The 15715-nt window shown below is 44.0% G+C and overlaps 1 protein-coding gene across 1 annotated transcript in view; it reads left to right on the top strand.

The window, feature by feature from the left end:
* Window positions 1-15715, top strand: part of MCM9 (minichromosome maintenance 9 homologous recombination repair factor) — a 74930-nt gene that overhangs the window by 46494 nt on the left and 12721 nt on the right. Inside the window, 4 exon segments of the mRNA XM_019537963.1 lie at window positions 3014-3188; window positions 11826-12028; window positions 14020-14223; window positions 15420-15502. Of these exon segments, the coding sequence (XP_019393508.1) occupies window positions 3014-3188; window positions 11826-12028; window positions 14020-14223; window positions 15420-15502 (665 nt within the window).

The raw sequence follows: 15715 nt of genomic DNA, 5'->3' as shown, positions 1-15715 counted from the left end.
CCAGTACCAGGTCAAGCAGCGCTTTGCCTCTCGTTGGCCCATAGACTTCTTGAGTCAGGTAGAGGTCATCCACGCACGAGAGAAAGCTTTGGAAAAATAGTTACTGTGGGTCGTGACTCTGCAGGAGCTCCCTATTGGCTCAGGGTCAGCCCAAGCAGCTCTTTTTGGGCCTGGAGGAACCTTTGTTTTAGACAGTTTGACTTACCATTTAGGTAGTTAAAGAGACCTCGGCTTTAGGAAGACTGTCGCATAAACAGGCTCTGCCAAAAAAAATCAGTTTCAGTTCTCTGTAGCTCGCTACTGTCCTATGCTTACATGAACATATTGCATACATAGTGGGCAATGGTTGATCCTCTGGATCATTGTATATACGTAAGAGGACTTGTCAGATGCCTGATAAATCTGTTTGTGGCTGACAAGCCCAATTGGAGACCCACACAGCTTGTTACAAGTTTCACAGATCCATATGTTTAAATGTGAAAGAAGAAATCAGAATGCTTTGAGGCAAGATCCTAAACTGGGAAGTGATGTACAGACACTTTGCCCTGTCCTTGGAGGCCTGCACCAAGAGTGCCCTTCCCTCATGAAAATCTCATACCACTGTACATGGAGGATGGAATAGCAACTCAACCAGTGGGTGTCCTTGTCTCCTGCAGGGTAAGGGATCCGGTAGCTAGAGGGGCAGAATATGACATGGGTTGGGGGGGATTGCCAGTTGTTTTCCCCAACTCCAGAGGAGAAAAACTACTGACGTAAATACAGGTTCAGACTTTGTTAATTTCCCAGTTGAGCCCTTGAGTACAGTAGGCCAACTGCTTGCATTGAAAGGCTGAGTCATGCTGACAGGGAGGCCAAGGAGGGTTTTGGAGGAAGTGTGCAGTGTAGAGCACAGGAGGTCCTTGGACTTGAGTATGCCAAGGTCCTTGGACTTGAGTTGATCCCCCAGATCATGTCAAAATTTCCTCTTGGTTGGTTCCTTCCTAGAAGTCTTTCCAAGGGAGCGGACAATCTTGGTCTCTACTTTACAGGGAAGTTCTTTTGTCGTAAACACACAATCAGTGATCACTGCTGAGTGCATCTATGTGGCACTTTACTGTGGAGCTGACTAATTAGCTCCATAGTAAAACGTCTACATGTGCATCCCAATTAGGGTACAGTAAATTAATCAACTCCACCATAGAATAGTACCATCTAGGACAAGTACTATCCTACAGTGGAGTAGTCACATGTACCAAAATGCAAGTATAGATGGTGACGAGGGCTGGCTGGGGCACAAGGGTGCTACAGCACAGGGGCTGCCTGTCAGCTAACCTCCACACTGCAGCCCCTCCACAACAAGTTGAGCAAAGTCAGAGCAGTTCCAAACTGGCAGGCTGACCCCCCGTGAAAGCCATGCCAGCCAGGGCTGTTCCACCCTGGCTCAGCATACTGCATCCTTGGGTGCACATGGAAACACTGCACCCCGAAGCATTAAACTCTGATGCATACTGCACTGGAGTTTGCGACATGCTCATTGCATGTGTAGATACACCCACTGCTTTCTATACCTGCTTACCTTGTTTAAATCAGCAAGGTGGTAGACTGCTTAAGCTGCTCCTACATATGAAAATCCCAGAGAATCAGGGAAGATAGAATGATGTGAAGACATTCTTCATAATGAACCTGCCAATAATATGCAGTGCGTTATTGAGAGAGAACCGTTCTCAGTGCCTCACTGCTTGTTTGGGGACATGCAACTTCACTGGCAGAAACTGTGTTCCAGCTGTAGGCTGTGACTTCCGGCTTCAGAGCTCTATTAAAGTATTTGGACCCATTGTCATGTCCCTAAGGTTGTTGGTTGTAGCCATGTTGGCCCAAGGGCATAGGCAGACAAGGTTCTTTGGGTAAATCTGGTACTTTCTATTAGACGAACTAAATAGTTGGACAAATTGTTCTTTGCAAGCTTTTGGGCACAAACACCCTGTTTGTGTCCCTAACGCTCCTAAAGATCTTAAGGTTGATTAGAGTCATGGGGTGTGGATTATTGAGCCATTTGTGAGCCAAACTGTAGTGGAGTAGGGAGAGAATTTTTGGGGAGGGAGGAAAGCCTCAAAAAATGAAGAAAAGAGATAAAAGTTGTGAAAGAAATGTGAGGAGTGGAGGAGAGCTACAGATGTTTGAGAGGGGAAAGCAGTTCTAATTGTTATCACTGAAATCCAGATATCCTTATATTACATAAGTATGTACTATTAACTTTGTCCCAAGGTTGACCCCACTTTTAGATACTGAGTAGTGTATTAAAGAAAAAAAAGTATTAGCTAGAAAACAATAAATGTTTAGCAGTCTTGATAAAAAGACAAAATATACATAAGGTGTCATTTCATACTCTTCATGCTCTCAGTGCTGTGAAGGTTATTTAGAGCTGTGTTGCATACAGTTTCCATTTCCACATGCCTGCTGGGAATGATTCTTTGATTTCCATCCCTCCGGTTTCCATTTGAGTTTAATGTTCAAATGAACCTAATATCTCAAAGAGAAACTCTCTCACCCCCCAGTCAAAATATAATGTTGACAGAGTTTATCAGTTCCGTTTCCTGCTTCCTGAACTCATGAATGAATCTCTCTCAAATGATATTTAAAAACATTTTTATGTTCAACTGTGTTTTTAAAAGTTGATGGTGGGTTGCATGTATCCATGGTGTAACTTTGCTGACAGTTCAGGTTTGCACCTAAAATCAATTTAACAAATTTAGTTGGATCACCTTTAATCACAATTTGTACCTTTTTTCTTATCATAAAAAACACAAGTACAAAATGTGCTCTGCTTGACAGAATTTGCTCAGCAGACCCAGGAACATGTGGGCTATAATAACTGGATAGCATGCCCAGGGGTCTGTAATACCTAAAATGTTATTGGCAGAGCTGTAGGGTGACAAGTATGTACCGTTTGCATTCTCTCTGCCTGGCACTAGCCAATAAGCTTTTATTCAAATTCATTTTGAATAAGGACTGAATAAACTGATATCTTTTTCAGGTTTGACAGTGACTGCTGTAAAGGACTCTGGTGAATGGAATTTGGAAGCTGGAGCATTGGTGCTTGCAGATGGAGGTCTTTGCTGTATTGATGAGTTTAATAGTATCAAGGAACATGACAGAACAAGCATCCATGAAGCAATGGAGCAACAAACCATCAGTGTAGCTAAGGCAGGGTAAGGGACATGTAAAATCATACAATGAAACAACAAAGTAGAATTCCCCTGAATCCAAAATAAGATAAAAGCTAGAGCTAATTTTGCCATGGTGATCAATTTAAATATTACACATATTATATTGTACAGTTTTTGTTTTAAAAAATACTCACCAGCTAGACTTTTCAGAATTTCAAATAATGAAGTAGACATATAGATACATAAGAACACACAACACACATGGATCCCCTACACTATTTTTGTAGAACTCTTACCGCTGTGTAGAGAAAGCACACTTTTTAAATGACTGTTGTTTGTTCATCTTTTAATAGAACTGGTCTTAGCGATAGGATGAGGAAAAACACTCCCTCCACCCCATGCACATATGACAACTACTGAATAGCAGGTAGCAAATGAAGAGGAAAAGATTCTCAAGCTACTTACCTTTCTGTGGTTAAGGAGTGCCATGTAAGGGACTACTGGTCACTGGGGGTGCAGACAGAAGTGGAACTCCCACCTGTAACTCAGAACACCTTTTGTAAAGCATTCTGGGTTACAACCTTACCGCAGCCCAAACAGAAGTTCACTGTTGGCTCCAGGGAGAGGGGAATCTAGTTGGAACCTACAGCCAGGCTCTCTGCCAGTGCTTGCTGTTTTCAGAATTGGAGGTGGGGGAAGACAACAGAGGGAGCTCATTCTTGGCACTCCCCAGCTGGTGCTGAAGGGTGGGGTGGGTGAATTGGAGCCCTCCTCCCCCCCCCCCCATGTGGGGGGGGGCTGCAATACACCTAGCCCACCCTGCAAAGGGGCTGAAAAACCCCTAGACTAAACTCCCTCTGCTCCCTTTCCCCCCTCCCATTCTGAAAACAGGGACAAGCTGGGAGCTCCTCTCCCACAAGTTACAAAAGACACTATGTTTTGTAACATCTTTATCTGATACCTCATGCAGTGAGGAGTCAGATGTGTATCAGCTGTTTTTGAAGCTGTTTGCAGCCATGCACTTGTGTTTGATCACAGCTATAAATTGAATTTTGTGGCCAGATCAGGCAAAAATTGTCACTTTGGTCTGCACCATGGGCTATAAAGAGGAACTGCTATATGTTACTTGTAGAAACTTGGATTCTTAATGTTTTGCTAAATAACCCTGCTGAGCTAAAAGATCTGACTACTCACAGAGGAGGGAGAGAAACTCAGGATTAGCGGAGTCCCCAGGGGGCGCAGAGGCACTGGACTCACCCCTCCGTTGAGACATTCAAAGAGAGGAGGATACTTTGCACCCAGTGATCTCAGTCCAGGAGAAGGGCTTCTTGGGAATTGTGGCTGCATGTAAGATAAAACAACCCTGGAAACTGAAATTACCCCAGAGACTAAATGCATGACTGTCTCCAGGGTTGCAGTAACACAAAGGTGGTTTTAAGTCCCTGTTGACCCTACTCTCTCAGACTTGCATTAAAAACTTTCTTACCCAGGCCTGGAAGTTAATCAGGTAGGGTTTATAAGGGAACCCATTTATAAAGGAGACTATACATAAACTGGTTTTGCAGAGCCTGCCATATGAGGCAGTGAGTTCTTCACATATGTGGAAAATGCCATTTTTTGATGAGATATGTAATTTTGTTGGAAGTGTGCACTTTGTTATTTTTTTGTAACGATATATGTCTATATATATATACACACACACACGCACACACACACGCACATACATACATACACACATAAAGTTATATATATCTGTGCTCCTAGCCACACACCAAAAAGGAAAAACCTATTAGAATATATGCACCCGCGCACCCATACAAAGACCCACTGGTTTCCCAACCCTCTTACAAAATATCCACCTGTGCACCCACACGCAAGTCTGCTGGTCTCTCAGAATAGACACCACAGTCCCCTCATCCCCACCCCGGTTACAGGGTTACAAAACTCAGCTCATCCGTTGTCTGTGTCGCTGTCACTCCAACTCCCACTGGAGGACTTGCTGCTGCTGTTGCTGTTTCACAGATTTCATAGACATCAGGGCTGGAAGGGACCTCAGAAGATCATCGAGTCCATCCCCCTGCCCAAAGGGAGGGAAGTTAGCAAGGGTCATAGAATCCCAGCAAGATAGACATCCAAATGTCTCTTGAATGCGTTCAAGGTAGGTTCTTGAACTACGTCCAGCGGCTGTCTATTCCAAACCTTAGGGGCTCTGACAGTAAAGAAGTTCTTCCTTATGTCCAGCCTGAAACGGTCATGGAGGAGTTTGTGACCAATCGATTTTGTCATCCCTTGCAGCGCTCTGGTGAACAGGCGTTCCCCCAGATCGTGATGAGCACCCCTGATAAACTTATAGGTGGCCACCAGATCACCCCTGAGCCTGTGCATTTCCAGGCTGAAGAGTCCCATAGCTCTCAGCCTCTCGTCATAAGGTCTATTTTCCTGACCTCTGATCATGCGCGTGGCTCTCCTCTGCACCCTCTCAAGCTTCTCCACATCCTTTTTGAATTGTGGAGTACTCCAGCTGCAGCCTCACCCAGGCTGAGTACAACAGGAGAATGACATCCTGGATTTTGCTTGAGAAGCATCTACGGATACAAGCCAGTGTTTTGCTTGCTTTACTAGCCGCAGCATCACATTGAAGGCTCATGTTCATCTTGTGGTCAATCATGATCCCCAAGTCCCTTTTGTCAGAAGTGCTAGCCAGTGTAACACTGCCGAGCCTATAAGCATGCTGTGGGTTTTTCCTTCCAAGTTGAAGAACCTTGCATTTTTCGGTGTCAAACACCATCCGGTTCTCATCTGCCCATTTCTTGAGCCTGTCGAGGTCAATCTGGATTGCCTTCCCGTCCTCAGGTGTGGATGCTTTACTCCAAAGTTTGGTGTCATTGGTGAACTTGGCCAGTCCGCTTCTGATGCCAATGTCCACATCGTTAATGAAGATGTTGAACAATATAGGCCCAAGGACAGAGCCTTTAGGGACCCCACTGGTCACAGCACACCATGACAATTGACTTCCGTCAACCACCGCTGTCTGGGTCCGAACACATAGCCAGTTCCCCAGCCAGCGGATCGTGGAGAAGCCAAGGCCACAGTTCGCCAGTTTTGCCAACAGATCGAAGGCTTTTTTAAAGTCAGGATATATGATATCAATCTCTTCCCCCTTATCCAGGTGATAGGTCACCTGGTCATAAAAGGAAATAAGATTGATCAAGCAAGACCTACCTGCAACAGACGCATGCTGGCTATTCCTCAGGATTTTGCCCTCAGCCAGTCTGTTCAGAATGGTCTCTTTGATAATCTTTTCTAGGACCTTCCCTGGGATAGAGGTCAGACTGATGGGCCTGTAGTTTGCTGGATCCACTTTCCTCCCCTTCTTGAAGATAGGCACCACATTGGCCTTCTTCCAGTCTTCGGGCACTACACCAGAGCACCAGGAGTTTTCGAAGATCCGTGCCTGGGGCTGAGCTATGATGCTCGCCAGCTCCTTGCGTAGCCCAGAGTATATGCTGTCAGGGCTGGCTGATTTGAAGGTGTCCAGCCTCTCAAGGTGTTCCTTTACAAGGTCAGCATTGATGGAAGGTAAGGAATCTCCCTCATCCAGGCCTTCCTGTCCCGTAATGGGCAGGGGCGTCCCTTGGGACTGGTGAAAAACCAACGCAAAGTACCCATTTAGTAAGTTGGCTTTTTCACAGGCATCGGTTGTCAGATGTCCCATCTGGTTTAGCAGGGGTCCAATGTTGCCCTTGCTTTTCCTCCGGCTCCCCACATATCTAAAAAAGGACTTTTATTGTCCTTGATACTTGTAGCCAGTTGGAGTTCCATTGCAGCCTTGGCTTTCCTGGTTTGGTCTCTACAGGTCCAGACCAGTGTGAAATAATCCTCCTTGGAGGTGGATCCCATCCTCCATCCTTTGTAGGCCTTTCTTTTTAGATGCAGGAGGTTTGCTAGTTCCCTGGGGAGCCAAGGGGGCTGCTGTGCCCTTTTGCTGCCTTTCCTCCAAGATGGGATAGACTTTGCTTGTGCATCGAGGGTCGCTCCCTTGAGGAGCAACCACACATCCTGAACTCCCCTCCCCTTTAGGGCCTCACTGACAAGCCTCCTGAGCTTGTCAAAGTCAACTTCCCTGAAGTCAAGGACTCCTATATTGCTGACTGAGTTGCCAGCTTTACAGCAGATAGTGAAGGTGATCAGCTCATGGTCACTGTCACCCAGCTTCCCTTCTATCATTAGGTCATTGATAAGGTCATCCCCCGTTGCCAGTATCAGGTCGAGCAGTGCTTTACCTCTCGTTGGCCTGTAGACTTTTTGGGTTAGATAGAGGTCATCCATGCATATGAAAAACTTTGTGATCATTCATATGTTGCTGAGTGCTCTTCCCATGAGATGTCCGTTTAGTTAAAGTCTCCCATGACAGCCATGCACTGGGAGCATGCAACCTCAGCCAATTCCCTGGTGAGCTCCAGGTCAAGCTCTTGATCCTGGGTAGGAGGTCTGTAATAGACTCCCACCATTGTGTCCCCTGTGCTGTGTTCCCCACGGATTTTCACCCAGAGGGTCTCCAGTGCTGCTGCTGTCTTTGGATCCGATCATCTCTGCATCCTCTTCACTGTCACAGTCTTTCTCCCCACTGGGGAGAGGTTGGAAAATCCTGTGCCAAGTGTGTTTGCCAGGTGGCTTTGGCTGTGTTCTCTCAAACAGCCAGCACGAGAACCTGGTTTCTTACCAGTCATCCAGAATTCTCTTTCACTCATTTGTCATTGCTGAACACACCACATTCTCCTTGCTGCTGATATCTGTAACCTGGAAGTCCTCTTCAGTTCCTCCCTTTGCATCTAGCACATGCCCAAATTCTGCCAGTTTTTTCTCCATAGCATCTTTCAGGTGAAATCATTTCAGCCTGTCCACTCTTACAGAGCTTTTGTCCAGGCCCAAATCACTTCCTGTCTTGATTACTCTAAGTTCCCCTTCTTTGGAGCCCTGTCTCCCCATCCTCCCTCTGTTTAACACACAGTGCTGTGGCTTAAATGGCATCTTCAGAGGGAGCCTGACACTTCAGTATTTTAACTGCTGACCATCCCTTTTCCACCCACTAGTTCAAGGTACTTGTCTTTTTCTTTACTCTTCCCCTTCTACTCTCCACCCATATCAAGCCCTTTTTCTTCCGGGTTTTTTTTTTCTTTTTTCCTGCATCCCTGACTCTCTGCTATTGAAAACTGCGTTGACACCTCATTTATCTTCTTTTTTTTAATAACCAACCTAGGATGTTTTTTCCTCATTGAGTGCCCTTTTTGAGCTGAACTGGAAGGCCGTTACTCTTCTTCCATTTAAATTTCTCCTCAAGGGTTATTTCTTCCCCAAAGCCTACAAGAAGTCAGCAAACTAATCGACTTATGGTATTCTGTTTATACCAGACATCATGCATTCTTCACTGTGTCATGTGTGGAACTTCTCTGAGTTGCTACCTTATCAGTGACAGAGTTCATGCATTTTTTAACAAGAGGCTTTTGATCCTGGCTATTAATGCTATCTATCTACCGACCTCTATTTTGGTTTAACTTGTGCCACATTTGAGGCTTTTAGCTCAGCTCATGGAATTTTTATCACACCTACAACTACATCTGCTTTGGCCAAGGTTAAGATCACCTTCCAGTGTGGAGTGGGTGCGCTTCAGTAGCAGTAACCACCCCTCAACAGACACTCAGCTGCCCACACTTTGGTGGCAAAAAAATGCAGATCAGCTATGCTGGGTTGTATCCCAGTACAGCTGATCTGCCTCACTGAGTGAAGCATGTTGCCTTTTGTCTTGCTCATGCTGCAGACAGGATAGCTGTGGGACAGCTGGTGACATAATCATCCAGGGTTTGAGGGGCCTGGTCCTACACACCCTGGGAATTCCTGGCCAGGATTGGGCCCCTCAAACCCTGGGACTGCCTGCCCACCTTTCCCTGCTTACCTTGACCTGCCTCTGGAATTTCTGGAGTGTGCCTCAGTAAGTAGAAAAGCCCTGACTTTGCCCCTTTACCGAGGCATGCCCCAAAAAATCCCAAGGCCGTGTCTAGGTAAGTGGGGAAACTCTGACTTTCTCCGCTTACTAAGATGTGCCCAGGACATCCTGGAGATGCATCTCAGTAAGATGGAAAAGTTGGGCAGGCACTCCCAGGGCTTGAGGGCTTTGACCCTACCTGGGAGTTCCCAGGGTGGGCAGGAGCAAGCCCCTGAGGCAGCTCCCTGGGGTGCCAGGACAGACACAAAACAAATAGATTTCCACTGCTAAATAGTGTCGCAGATTCATGGTGGCCATTATTTGTGGCATGACAAGGGGCATGGACTTCTGTTTGCTTGGCCTTCGTGCTGCCATAAAAATGTTTGCCAAATGCCAAAAATTTAATGGCAGCACAAAGGCAGCATCTGTTTCCACCCTTAATGCAGCAAACGTAGCAGAGCCAGTCCTTACATTTCTGGCTATTATGCGTATCTTCCAGATGTACGTTAATTTCTGTTTCAGCTTGAAAATGGACTGAAAAGTAGCTGTAAGTATGATGAAAACAGTCCCATTCACCTGAAGAAGAACATACTGCATTCAAAAGCTTGTCTAGGTCCATCACAACCCTGAAGTTGGTCCAATAAAAAGACATCACTTGGAAAAATCCTTGCTTCTTGCCCATTCAGCTTAGACGCCCAGGAATGACAACTTCATCATCAGGCTTGTTAACCCCTTCACTACAGAAGGATGCAGTAAACCTGCTTTTCCCACAACTCTGAGCTACCTTCCATGCTTTTTAAGCTATGCTGCCCAGCATCCTCTTTGACAGCTTCTCACAGGCAGCAGTGGGTTTGCTGTCTGTCAAAAAAAAATCTTTAAAAAATATCTGTTTAGGAGCAGAGTAGAATAAAATGAAATTCAGTATTATGCATAAGACGAGGGTACATTTCCATTCATTTCTGTATTTAATTCAATGTGGGCAATTCCAGTTGGGCACAATAACTTGTTTTGCTGCTCTTGGTGGGCAAGCTAGTGGAGGCCTGCTGCAGCTCCTTCCAGAATAGGTAGGCTAGTGTTTTCTGTCCCACAACTCCATGCTCCAGTCTCTGAAAATGGCTGGAGAGGAAAGGAGTGCCAGGCTCCTTACCACTGGTCTTGTCTTGTGTGGGTAGGAGGAGGAAGTCAAACTAAAAAATGTCACTCTTCCAGATGACTGTTTATTAATATGTCAGCCAAACACTGAAAACTATTTTTAGATTAAATGTGGGTTTTTTCTCCAATGTTATGACTGTATATTTAATTTTTTGTATGAGCATTTTTAATCAGGCAGGACCATGCAATATCTCCAGTATACTTGCTAATGTAGTTCTCACCCACAGTACACTGGCAAGACTTAGCAGTGTACCATGACAATTCTTCTTACCCAGCAGGGCAGATAACTACTTCCCAGGTTCTTTTACTATGATAGTGATTTGAACTTGCTATGGTTTGGTCCATCCTATTCTGTAAAATATGTTTCAACTGGATCCTTTGACAAAGTTGCTTTGGTTTTGTGGACAGAACCTTTAAACACAGTTTTGTTGCAAATGTATGTAAGATCTCAGTCTCTGACTTACAGCAGAACTCTTGTGTAGTGTACCATAAATAAGAAAGCTAAGATTCTTGGTTCTATATGTTAAATCTGTAGACAGGCAACAGTTGGCCTGGAGCTGACTGGAAATAGCTCAGTGATAACCAAATTTAGAATATGTTTTTTTGCTGCCTATATTGAAAGGATTATACTGTGAGTGCTGGGACAAAAGCAACTCACTGCAACCAAAGCCAGGCACAAGGAGATCATAAGTAATGGTGAAAACAATTTATTTCACTGAAAAATATATAGTTACCCTCTACCAGTTTTTTTATACCACAATATGTAAAAGCACAGAATCATTGAAAATTAGGGTTGGAAGGGACCTCAGGAGGTCATCTGATCTAACCCCTTGGTCAAAGCAGGACCATCGCCGACTAAATCATTTCAGCCAGGGCTTTGTCTAACAGGGTCTTAAAAACTGCTAAGGATAGAGAGAGGCACAACCTTTCTGAGTAACCTGTTCCAGTGTTTTACTTCACTCTTAATAAGAATTTTTTTCCTAATACCTAACCTAAATTTCCCTTGCTACAACTTGAGACTATTACTCCTTGTTCTGTCATTTGCCACCACTGAGAACAGTCTAGCTCCATCCCTTTCTATTGAAATATTTCTGTGCAAATACCTTTTTCCGTTGATTTATCTGTTCAACAAGAATCCTCAGGAAGGCAAAAATGCTTAGTTACTGTTGAGAAATTATGGGCCACATCCTCTCCGGTGGTAAATCATTATAGCTCCATGTAAGTCAAGAAAGCTGTACCAATTTGAGAACCATCTGAGAACCTAGCTCAATATATATAAAAATAACTCAGTGGAGTTTCACCCACTGCTGTCGTATAGCTGTGCGCACTGTTTCCACCTAATTGTCATCCTCCAACTGAAAGATGCTCTGTATATAACATACACATCATACATAGACACGTCATACATAGATATATCATGTAGTACTTTGGCATTCTTCAGAAAAAAATGTGCACGATAAAAATAAAATATGAAATAATTTACTAAAAATGATTTCATATAGCTAACTGAATTTACTAGTAATGTACATCATCTTTTTCTTTAGCTTAGTGTGCAAGCTTAATACAAGAACCACTATATTGGCAGCGACAAATCCCAAAGGCCATTATGACCCTAACGAATCAGTGTCCATCAATATAGCCCTGGGCAGTCCCCTCCTGAGCAGATTTGACTTGGTCTTAGTATTGCTAGATACAAGAAATGAAGAATGGGATCGCATAATTTCTTCCTTCATATTAGAAAATAAAGGTAAGAGAAGTCTTTGTACATATATGAAGTTTCTTCTGCATATAGACCTTTCCCAAATGTTCTGCTGCCCTATTTGGAAGAACCATTTCTCCAGCTTAAAGGGCAGTTCCAGTTCAGTACTATTTAATCCTCAATTTTTGTTGGGAATGTCATGAAGGTGCCATTTGTGTTGGTGGTTTGTGAGGTGCTTGCTTTTTCACTAGGAAAAATATAGAGACCACGAAACTGATTAGTTAGTGTCAAGATAGGCTGTGAGCAATGTATTCTTGTTTCTGATCATTTGTAAAAGATTTTAGTCTGGGCTGGTTAGTAGGCTAAACCTTTCTACCTTAATCCATGATGTGCAGGTTCTATAGTGTTACAGTTAGGCCCACTTCCAGCATAAAACCTGGTTGATGCGATTCAGCCAGACTTTACTTCTGAGGTATCCATGCTGCACTGTGGTCATAGTATCATAGTACTTAAAGTCTGAAAGGACCTAAACAGATCATCAGGTCCAACCCCTGCCCCAGGCAGGAACAGGTGCCAGGATCATATCACTGCAGTCAAACATCTGTCCAGCCTCCTCTTGAAGACCCCCAACGTAGAAGAGAGTACCACCTCACTTGGGGGCCCATTCCAGAGCCTGGCAGCCCTAACTGTAAACTAATGTCTCCTGATGTCCAGCCTAAACCTTCTCTCTAACAATTTGTGACCATTATTCCTAGTAACCCTGGGTGGTGCCCGAGGGAACAGAGCCTCCCCCAGTTCCTGCTGGTCCCCCTTGGAGAGTTTGTAAATGGCCACCAGATCCCCTCTCAGCCTTCTGTTGTAGAGGCTGAACAGGTTCAAGCCCTTTAGCCTCTCTTCATAGGGCCTGTCCTGCTGCCCCTTAACCATGTGAATGGCCCTCCTCTGGACCCTTTCATTGTTAGCTACATCCCTCTTGAAGTGCAGTGCCCAGAACTGGACACAGTACTCCAACTGCGGCCTGGCCAGTGCTGCATAGACGGGAAGGATCACCTCCCTGGACCTGTTTGTGATGCATCTATAGATGCGCGACAAGGTGCGGTTAGCTTTGTTGACTCCAGGATGAACATGAGCCGCCAATGCAAGGAACCCATCAGTAATGACTCCAAGATCCCTTTCTGCGACTGTGTTGACAAGAAGGGTGTTCCCTAGCCAATAGGTATGTTGCTGGTTCCTTCTCCCTAGATGCAGTACCTTGCACTTGTCTGTGTTGAATGGTCCTCTACTCCCTTTCTGCACTTGGCTATTATTGCTGTCTTCTCTTTGGGGAAAAGAAAGCAGTGCGACCTAATTCTCATCCTGGCCCTCTCCATCTATTCCAGGCACCCAGCTGACACTCCCAATTATGGTTCTGGGCAGGTTCTGTAAATGGGGATGGAGCTCAGGGAACGCTGCTGGCCCTCTTCTGCCCAGTATACATCTGTGCAAAATGTTTTTGCAGTTTGGCAGCTATTGTTTAATAAGGCCAACTGTCTTGAGCCTCGAGCTCCCCCTGGCTGCTGCAGGGGGCTGGTGCAGAGCTAGCAGGGGCAGAAGCAAGTGGCTGCCATAAGCAGCAAATCTGCTCCCAAGAATCTGCATGTGTAGATGCCTATCCGGGTCAGTTTATTCTAGAGTAATTACTGTAGAGTAAACTGATCCCACATTATTTTCATGTGTAGATGCACCCAATGAACTTGATCTTGCTTCTTTTGAAATTAATGTAAGCTTTGCCATAGATCTTTAGTAAGAGTGAGATTGGGCTGAAACACAGGGACATTACAAAACTGGATTAAACAACTGGAAAAACAGGTGGGTAGAACATAATAAACCCCATTGGACTTCAGCCAAATCCTAGACAGACTAAGACATTGGCACTACTTTTATGCAGCAAAATGTAATGAAATATCTTTTTCCATTGAATTATCTGTTCAACAGGAATCCAGTGAAGGCAATCTGTGTGTGTTACTTTTGGAGTTACTAACTGGGCACCTTTTCTTCAGGATATCCAAGCAGATCAGATAAACTCTGGAGCATGGAAAAGATGAAAACCTACTTCTGCCTTATAAAGAGTCTACAGCCAAAATTGTCTGATGAGAGCAACTTGATTCTAATGCGTTATTACCAGATGCAGCGGCAAAGTGACAGCAGAAATGCTGCCCGAACTACCATTCGCTTATTAGAGAGTTTGATACGCTTAGCAGAAGGTGAGGCCTTGGCAATGGTTCTTTTTCATCATGATGGTTAACATATAAAAATAAAACAGAAAATGGACACTTAAGAAGTGCAGTTATAGCCCATGAGCTGAGTAACAACTTTCCCTCTCAGCTAAGAATGAATGAACCCTATAGATTTTGGGCTTTTTAACCTACATGTTTTGTATGCTTTTCATCTTTAGCACTACAACACTAGTTTGAATGTTGTTATTTTCACATAATCTCCACCCTGAAAAACATTTAAACCATTGCAAGAAGTGAAGCTGGAGGGGGGGAAGGGCTCTTTAAGTTATATATCTTTATTAAAGCACATTTAATGTGTGCAGTCTTGCAGTCCCATTCAGACTGAGGGATTATTTATTGATTAAGGGGTCAAGAAAAAACAATAGATTTGGCCTTTGATGTCCTATAATTTTACCAAAAATACTGGTTCTTTTAATTAGTTTTAAGTCCCAAGAATTTGGTTCACATCATGTAATAAATGCAACAGAAATTTACTGTAAAATCAAAATTTTAGTTTGTATAATTACAGAATCACAAAATCATAAAAAATTATGGTTGGAAAAGACCTCAGGAGGTCATCTAGTCCAACCCCCTGTTCAAAACAAACCCATCCCAAGCTATAGCATCCCAGCTAAAGCTTTGTCTGGAATGGCTTTGTAATGGTGGCATAGGAAAAGGAAGTGGGAGAAGAAGAAAGTTAATATGGGAAAATGCTGAAGCATTATTAAGGTTGTGACAAACCAAACAAAGGAAGGAAATGCAAAGTGTAGATTACACCTTAAGTCAACTCTTTTCTACAAAGATAAGTTAATTGTTAGTGGAAGGGAAGGGGTTGGCACTTGTGTCACTATCAGTCCATAAAAACACAGGTGAATGTTTTATGCCACTCTTATTGCCATGGTATCTGAACACAGTTCAATAGTTAAATGTAGCACTGTGCTTTTTTTGTTCAAATTTATTCAAACTGTCTTTGAATCTTTAAGCCAGAAGGCAGACCACCCATCTTACTAAAAGAATAAGGTGCCCCTGCAGACATTACTGACACTGAAATCAAAGAGGAATACCTTAAATTCAGCCATTACACAGGTGTTCGCAGAATTAGAGGCTAAATTAATTTTCCTCTTGCAAATCCAAAAAAACCCTTTTCGGTAACATTTGCTTTCCATTTCCATTGATTTTGTCAGCTCATGCTCGGCTGATGTTCAGGGACACTGTGACTTTAGAAGATGCTATAACAGTAGTCTCAGTGATGGAATCGTCTATGCAGGTAAGTGTTCTTATAAAATTAATAGTGTTGTACTTTTATCTTTTTAAGGAAAGTATTAGAAATATATGAATACTATCCATCTTGGGGACAAGCTGTTTTTGTATTCAAACCATGAAATAGATTTCATAGATTTCATGGACATTAGGGCTGGAAGGGACCTCGGAAGATCATCGAGTCCAGCCCCCTGCCCAAGGGGCAGGAAGTCAGCTGGGG

This window comes from Crocodylus porosus, unplaced genomic scaffold (assembly GCF_001723895.1).
Source record: "Crocodylus porosus isolate Cpor-Errol unplaced genomic scaffold, CroPor_comp1, whole genome shotgun sequence".
NCBI classification, from domain to species: Eukaryota; Metazoa; Chordata; order Crocodylia; family Crocodylidae; genus Crocodylus; species Crocodylus porosus.
The sequence above is the reverse complement of the archived record's forward strand: the minus strand, read 5'-3'. Positions and strand labels throughout refer to the sequence as shown.